Source organism: Mus caroli, chromosome 2 (assembly GCF_900094665.2).
Source record: "Mus caroli chromosome 2, CAROLI_EIJ_v1.1, whole genome shotgun sequence".
Classification (NCBI taxonomy): domain Eukaryota; kingdom Metazoa; phylum Chordata; class Mammalia; order Rodentia; family Muridae; genus Mus; species Mus caroli.
In genome coordinates, this window is record NC_034571.1 from 15,138,669 (window position 1) to 15,146,648 (window position 7,980).

Below are 7,980 nucleotides of genomic sequence, written 5' to 3' on the forward strand. Positions count from 1 at the left end.
CGATGTTGGCAAAAGGATCGTTGAAGTTCACAAATTGACAAATAACAGCTACCAATAGAACGCCTTTGAAAAATTGCCAACATGTTTGAATGGAAAAGATTTCATATCTATATGAAGCAGATACCGTTCTGTTAATAAGTTTTTCCTAGTTTTAAACTGTCTGGATAGTGTGCCAATCCCTACCTTACTCAAACCCTCTCATCCTTGCTCCTCAAACACAAAATTTGGAATGATTATAGACCTGAAATCAATAGTAGGCATACACATGTTGAATTAATACAGACTGAATTACATGGAGAATAAATGATTTTTCTCCTTCATGCTCTGGAAGACAGGCACATTCTCTCAAGAGCAAAGTGTCTGAAACACAGGGATATTGTTATGTGTTCAGCTTAAAAGGAGACTATCTGCACACTTTAAGTACCTCAACAGGCTTCTGAAATAGAGAACTTTACCTTGTAAAATTCAGCGAGGAACTAGAAAAGAGAAGTGTTAAAACTACCTTTTATTCATGAGTAGCATATAGCCCCACAATAGTGGAATTTTCTGGATTCTCAGAGGAAATTTGTAAATAGAAACAACAAGATTCAAAAACTGGTTTTATACTTTTGGGGTTTCAGTGTCATTTTCATAAATAAGTAGGGAATAATTTTGAGATTGTATTACTAGCCTTTCCCAAAAGGAAGCAAAGCCTTCCAAACTTTCAGTTTTTCAAGTGAATATTTCACTACCAGTCAAATGCATAGTTTTATTTGGCAATTTCATGATACACCTTTAAATTCCATTGGTGCTTTAAGAACAATAGTCTTAGTTTGATAATACTTTAAGTATTCTTTTGAGTAGTTCTTCATTTAAGTATTAGCTTAAAGGTTTACATGTGGTCTTGGAACATTCATGTAACTATGTAAAATAGAGATACATTTTGTCTTAAAGTTAGGACATTGAAAATGGGTCAGAACCAAAGGAGTTGAAGGGGATTGCAACCCTAAAAGAAGAACAACAATACCAACCAACCAGTCCCCCAAGAGCTTCTAGGGACTAAGCCATCACCAAAGAGTACACATGGCTCCAGCTGCATACATTGCAGAGGATGGCCTTGTCGTGCATCGATGGGAGGAGAGGCCCTTAGTCCTATGAAGGCTTGCTAGATGCCCCAGTGTAGGGGAACTGAGGGTGGGGAGGTGGGAGTGGTGGGTGAGTGGAGGAACACCCTGATAGAAGCAGGGGGAGGGAGGGTAGGGTAGGGGTTTGGGGGGACCTGGAAAGGGGATAACATTTGAAAAGTAAATAATGAAAATATCCAATTTAAAAAAAAAAGAGTATGGGTCAGGAAATATAGAATGGCTTTCTTTTCAGTTACAGTAATCTCTTCACTATATGTTATATTTAAATTACCAACAATTCCACTTATGGGTACATTATGATCATTATCTTATATTTCTTCATTGAACTTTAAATGGCCTTGGGGGAAAAACTGATAAAAACAAAGATAACTTCTTTACTCCATCTAGCTTCTTCAGATATGAAATAGGCATCCTATAATGTGTTTCAACAGGATAATAAATTCTACTAATGGGCATTGTTCATGAATACAGACTTTATAGTTTTAAATATCTTTTCTACTTGACTTTTAAAACCTAGCATCCCATATGGAGGTTATTGAATTCCTAACAATTTTAAAGTAGAAAATAAATAGAACATAGAAATAGAAAATAAAGAGCAAAGCACTTACTAAAAATGGAGGGTGTAGCAATTTAGAAGTTTGAATTGTCTAAAGACTGAAACTAAGCACCGGGACCTTTAAGTTGTGAGGGTTTTTTGTTTGTTTGTTTTTTGTCTTCAAAATGCTACAGGGAACTAAAAATAAATTAAGTATACTCTATTAGCAATTTTAATAATTCACTCGGGGTCTCCTTCTACATCTGTACCTGGGAGCAGACACTACTGCTTTAGAGGCCCTGTTGGGGAGAATGTAGATGACCACTGTGAAACTTCCAGAGTTAAGTAAAAGGATGTGTCACTGACTGCTGACCTACAGAAGCCAAAGGCTGTCCCGGGCTGTGAAGAGGATAGACACACTAGTCCCAGCCTTCTAGGACTCCAGGGAATACTAAGGCTTCTTCAGAGAGCTCCTATCAGGATGAGACTTTAAAAGTGACTGGAATAGAAGATTCCAAGTGTGAAAACTAGAGATGTGTGTGCTTCTTGGTGATAGAAAGATTTCCGGTCTGTCCCGATTAGGCAGCAGCTGTGGCTAGTTGTCCATTTGACACCTGGTGAAATGGTAGTTTCAGAGAGAGAAATATTTAAAATTGACACCTGTCACTGAAACATTTGGTACAGAATTTTAAGAGAGGAGCTAGAACTAAGGGTAAACTGTAGTGCCTAAATTTGGTGAAAAAGAAAAGGCTGCGGAGCTCCATTTATGTGAGCTGATCTTTTCAGATAAAAAGAAATGTCTCTTTTGGAAATGTCACCGAGCAACAAAATAAGGCCCGAATTTAAAAGAAATTGTTTTTTAGAAGTCATATTGAAATATAGAGACAGCAAACTTGGTTGTCATTAGAAAAATCTGCAAGATGGATATTTATCATATTGTTTTCTTTTCTGCTTTTCCACAGACTCTCTAAGTGTCTTTAATTGTTGTTAATATATCGTAATTCAGTGTATGGGCAAGATTGCTGTGACTCTCCAGAAATTCGGAAATCAGAAGTGCCAGGTAAGGAAGAGAGGCATTAAGAGCAACAAGGAGTAATGTTGTGTTGCCAGTGTTGCTTTGATCCGGGGACACGACCGCGCTAACGCGTCTATCTGACTGACGCCTGGTCCCTGAGCACACCCCTTCTCTCCAGCCCCTAGCCCGCTCGCGCTGCAGTCGGGAAAACCCTGCCTCGTGGATGGGTCGGCATAGACCAAATCCTCTCCGGAGACTCTTGCTCCCTGTGCACAGTCTGCAGGGAAGTGACAACCGACGGACTGTCACGAGCAACACTGGAGTCCCAGCTTACCAGGTCCTCTCTCCACCACTCCATCGACCACTGTGACGTCATGCCTGGGACTTCACTGTTGCGACAGGACGGCTGCGTTCCGATTCCGACTGGTTGCCCCGGAGTGTGGGTACACAGAGCAGTCCCGAGGGACGTTGAGGGGTCGCGGCGAGCGGACCCGACACGCGCTGCGGCACCATGAGCCAGCGGCAGGTGCTGCAAGGTAGGAGCCTTGGGAAGGCGCCCCGACGGGCTGGCTCCTAGGGTGGGCTACTCCACTTCGCCTCTCTCTGCAGTGTTTGAGCTGTACCAGAACGCCCGGACCCGGTTTGTGCAGATGGTGGCGGAGCAGGCGACCAGACCCCAGAACATCGAGACACTGCAGAATGCTGGTGAGCCTTCACAGCTCAGGGGACCCTGGTCCCACACCTCATCCTGAATCCATCTTCCTCCTTCATCGCCCTGGCCTCATCCTTCATCCCGCACTTCATCCTCACACCACCCAGCGCCCTAGCCTCGCTTGGTCCCCGTCCTCTTTCTTTCCCAGCTGCCCACATTGTCTTCATGCTCCCTTATTAGCTCAGCTTTTGGGGAGCCGAGGAAGTAGGCTAAAGTGGTGCCAAGTTCCTCCGGACTCCCTCCCCTCCGCGGTATCTTGTGGGTGAGGCAATGGAGGAGACCTGATATTATTTCCATCTTCGTTGTAATCGCCCTGCCAAATGAACTGCCAGAAGTCATTTTCCTGGATGGGAATGTACCCTAACCAGACCTAGTCTATCGGGGTGCCTTCTCGTCACTCCTTGATCACATTCACTTCCTAGAAGCAAAGAGATCCCAGGCTGATTTCACCGGTCTGCTCTAGGCATTAATGCAGTAAGAGTAGTATGCTTGAGTTTTTTTCCCCAGGACATTCGAAGCAGGCAAAACGGACCTGGTTTTGTGAATTTTACAGGGCATCCTTTTCCCACCTCTTAGTCTGAAAGGAAGGAGGGGAAAGAGGAGAGGTCACAGTTAGTGAAATCCATCTTTGTTCCACCACCACTAGTGAGTGTGTGTGTGTGTGTGTGTGTGTGTGTGTGTGTTTCTGAAGAGACAACACTGATGGGGCACCAAACACAGACCACAGAAAGGATTCCATCCACATCTAGTTTGGAGAACCAATGAGCTTACTCAGCATTACTAACAGGAACCAGTGGAATCTACCAGTGGCTACACCTCTGAAAATACCTTTCCCCGTCAGCCACCTTACTCACTTAGACATCCTGGAGAAGGTCCGGACTTCATAAGCCTCTGCTCTAAATGTCTTTGTCTGTAGTCACCTTATGACTTGAGGCTGAAAGACAGAGAGAGACAGAGGGACACACACACACACACACACACACACACACACACACACACACCAAGGGGCCACCAGCATCGTCCACTTACTAGGTCTTAAGAAAACCTCAGTTTACAGGATGAGATCTAATTTAAAACTAGTTTAAATGAACACATCATTAAAATAAACTAGACAAATAAACTAGCGCATCTAGACAGCGCTTACTTCTGGGTTTCTTTGAGGAAGCACCTTCTCTTGATCAGATTCTTTGTTTCCTCGCTGAATTTTACTGTTTGTCCCTTAGGTGCTCTCTGGTTGTGAAGGGGAGCCATTTATAATAAAGTATGTTTTCAATATTTAATTGTAAATTTACAATACTTGTAAATCTGGGCTCTGCCAGTGCCATCTTTTAAAACTTCAGAACAGATTACAGGGAGGATACTGTGGGAGAAATTCTTTGATCCTAATTTCCATCTTTTCAGTTTTGTTTCAGGCTATATAAACTTTTGTCTCTAGAACCTATGCCATAGTCAAGATACTTTATGACAACGATCTCTTGTATTTTTCTTTTAAATTTTAAATGAGCGTGTATGTGCTTGCCCGGTGCCATGACAGAAGAGGACAGATTTGGAGGTCAGCTCTCTCCTTGCACTTCCTGGGTTCTGGATATTGAACCCAGGTTGTCAAGCTTGCCATCAAACAAGTAGAGCCACCACTAAACTGCCTTGTATAGTGCTACTAAATCAAGGTCACTTCCAGCTGCTGTCTCTAACCTGTACAACCCCTGAACCAGTTATCTGTTTAAAAATGTTGCCATTTCGGAACTCATTTTGTCCTGTAATTGTTTCATGTATATTAATTTTCCTCATGTACAAAAATTTTGTTATGGAATTTTACATTTTAAAGACACAGTTACTTTTAAACTGATTTTTTTCTCAGTCCTCAATGTACTCGGTGAATAGGTGCTTGCTACTTACAAGGATTACTGCTTGGATTATGTATATGTAGTAAAAAAAAGTACTTTTTAAATAAAAAATACTTTAGAATAATACTGAAATATTAAATTAAATCTACAGAATACTGAAGATAAAGAGTATCTTTAGGAATCTTAATGACTGGTTGCCTCTTCCCATCAGAGTACAAGGTAGAATACATTGTCAGTTTTGTTTTGTTTTGTTTTGTTTTGTTTTTATTTTTAAGTCAAGGTTTTTAGCCTTGGTGCCCAGGTTGGTCTTCAACTCTCTGTCCCTCCTGCCTCAATTCTACCAAGTAGCTAGGGATATGAACAGGATATAATGCTCCAAGTGTATGGGGAATTTAACATAAACTAGCTGGCTAAATGGTCAAAGTATAGGAGGCTTGTGGCTCAGATCTGTAAGTCTGGTTTGTGAAGAAATGAATACAAGGGAGATATAGTAGTCTTTCAAAATTATCCACTTAATGGCACATTAAGATTTTTTTCTTTTCTGGGGAAACATATTTTTAACATACTTAAGTTTATCTAGATCTCATAATTCTAGCAGTAGTTTAAAATCATGAGTATCCCTGTAGTTCAAAACAACTTACAAGTTTTATTCTGAAACATTTTTTTCCTTCCTAGTCAATAAGATTAACCATTCTAATGACATATTCTTAAAAAAAAAATCACCATGGACTTAAACATTGCGATCAGGCTTTGACAGTAAGGTGTTGGTACATTTTACTGTTGACTTTGATATATGGTCTATGTATCTGGCAAGATTTTTTTGTTCCCCATCTCCAAACATATTCTTTAATTAAACATGCAGCATGGGTCCAGGATAATAAGAAAACATTTTCCATATAGGCATAATGAGCAAAGCATAATTCTCTTGCTAAGAATTTTGTAATCATTGTATGTGAAAGGAATTTTAAAAATGAAGGTTATTACAAACTTTGACTTAACTGTTTAAAGAAGTTCTCTGTCTTTAGGTACTACTGGTGGTTATCAAATAATAGTGAAGGTTGTCAGCCTATGAGATCTCCTTGGGAAACACCATGGCAATTTGAATGAAGTCAGTCTTGGAAAACCTTCACAGATAAAGCCCTGGAGGTTAGGGGCTGATTGTAAATTTAAGCTGGCTTCATAAGGAGCTTTAGGCTTCTCTGTCCAAACAGACAACAACCACCACAACAAAACAGTCTTATCAAACCAGAAGGTCTTTAAAAGTAGACAGAGAAAAGTCCAGGATCCCATAGGAACTGAGATTGGACTGACAATCTGCCTGGATCAAGGCAGGTCTGCAGAGACCAGTTTCAAGCCCATGACTGTCAATTGATCAGTAATTTACTGACTGGGAGAAGGAGGAGGAACAAGAGGTGGTATTTGCTATTGGTTGGTTGGTTTTTAAATACACAATGAATGCTTTATTGTTTGTTTTTGGCTTAGATCATTCTTTGTGTAAGTTGATTTTAGGAAGCAAAACTGGAATTTCTGCCAACAGTTGTGTTGGTCCTAGGAGAAATGCGCGGCTACATTCTGGGAAGAATGTTGGCCATGCCTGAGTCAATGGGCTGCCCTGTGAGATACAAGTTAGGCTGTGTTAGTTTCCAAAGAGGAATGTTGGCTTTGCCTTATACTTCCTGCCATAATGATCATTCAATATTAATTTTTAAAGGCTTATTTTACTTTGTGCATATGAGTATTTTGCCTGCATATATGTGCACCATGTGTAGGGATGGTACCCATGGAGGTCAAAAGAGAATCCCCTGGAAATGGAGTTACGGGTGGCTGGATGGTTGTCAGAAATCTGAGCTCTTGACTGTTGAGCCATCTCTCCAGCCACTCAATGTTAAATTCATGGCTTGTTTGGGTTATTTCAGAAGTCCAGCTGACAATAAGTGATATTTGTGTATGTTTAGAGAGAATAACCTCTGCCTAGTTTTTAAAACATTTCTAAGCTTTGTGTCTGTCATGTCAGTCAGTGTCAAAGAATGCAGTAGACTACATTGTTTTTTCCATTTTTAAAAAAAATATAGGCTTGGTATTACAGACTTAAATTATCAGCATGCATCTTGCTAAAGTCATCTAGAACTCATGATCTTCCTGCCTCAGCCTCCTGAGTGCTGGGATTGCAGGTGTGCACACCACACAAACTTATAACATGCATTCATAAAAACCCTGAAATCTAATTTTAAATGAAATAGATGTCAATAAAGACATTGGCCTCTTGCCAAAAGAATCTGTCAAAAAATATACTTATTTATTTCACAGTTACTTGTTAATTTTTTATTATATGTCAAGTTAGCTACTATATATGATATTTCTGTAGAAAAAATTTCCTTTTAATTAGTAAAATATTCTCACTCTTCTTTTGGTACCAGGAAACTTGTGTACCATCACCAACTGCAATAATAATCTTAATCTATATTTCTGATACAGTTATGAATGCCCTCCTCTGATGCGTAGCTATTGAAAGTTACCATTTTAAATGTATCACTTCTGTGTGTACTGTGGATTGAACCCAGGGCCTCTAACATGCTAAGCGTGTAAGGTGCCATTTATACACATCTTTTAAAGTAAACTTTCTGTAATGTGCATACTGTAAACAGTCTAAATATTTTAGAATGAGTGTGTGCAATAAGGATTTAACTATGTGAAGATTGTGTGTATGTGTGTGTGTGTGTGTGTGTATGTGTGTGTGAGTGTGTGTGTGT

At 40.2% G+C, this 7,980-nt stretch overlaps 1 protein-coding gene across 1 annotated transcript in view; it reads left to right on the forward strand.

The window, feature by feature from the left end:
• The first annotated feature begins 3,038 nt into the window (after positions 1–3,038).
• Spag6 (sperm associated antigen 6) overlaps positions 3,039–7,980 on the forward strand; it is a 51,207-nt gene continuing 46,265 nt past the window's right edge. The window contains exons 1-2 of the mRNA XM_021154982.2: positions 3,039–3,210; positions 3,284–3,379. Of these exons, the coding sequence (XP_021010641.1) occupies positions 3,186–3,210; positions 3,284–3,379 (121 nt within the window). The 5' untranslated portion in view covers positions 3,039–3,185. The remainder of the gene's footprint in view (positions 3,211–3,283; positions 3,380–7,980) is intronic.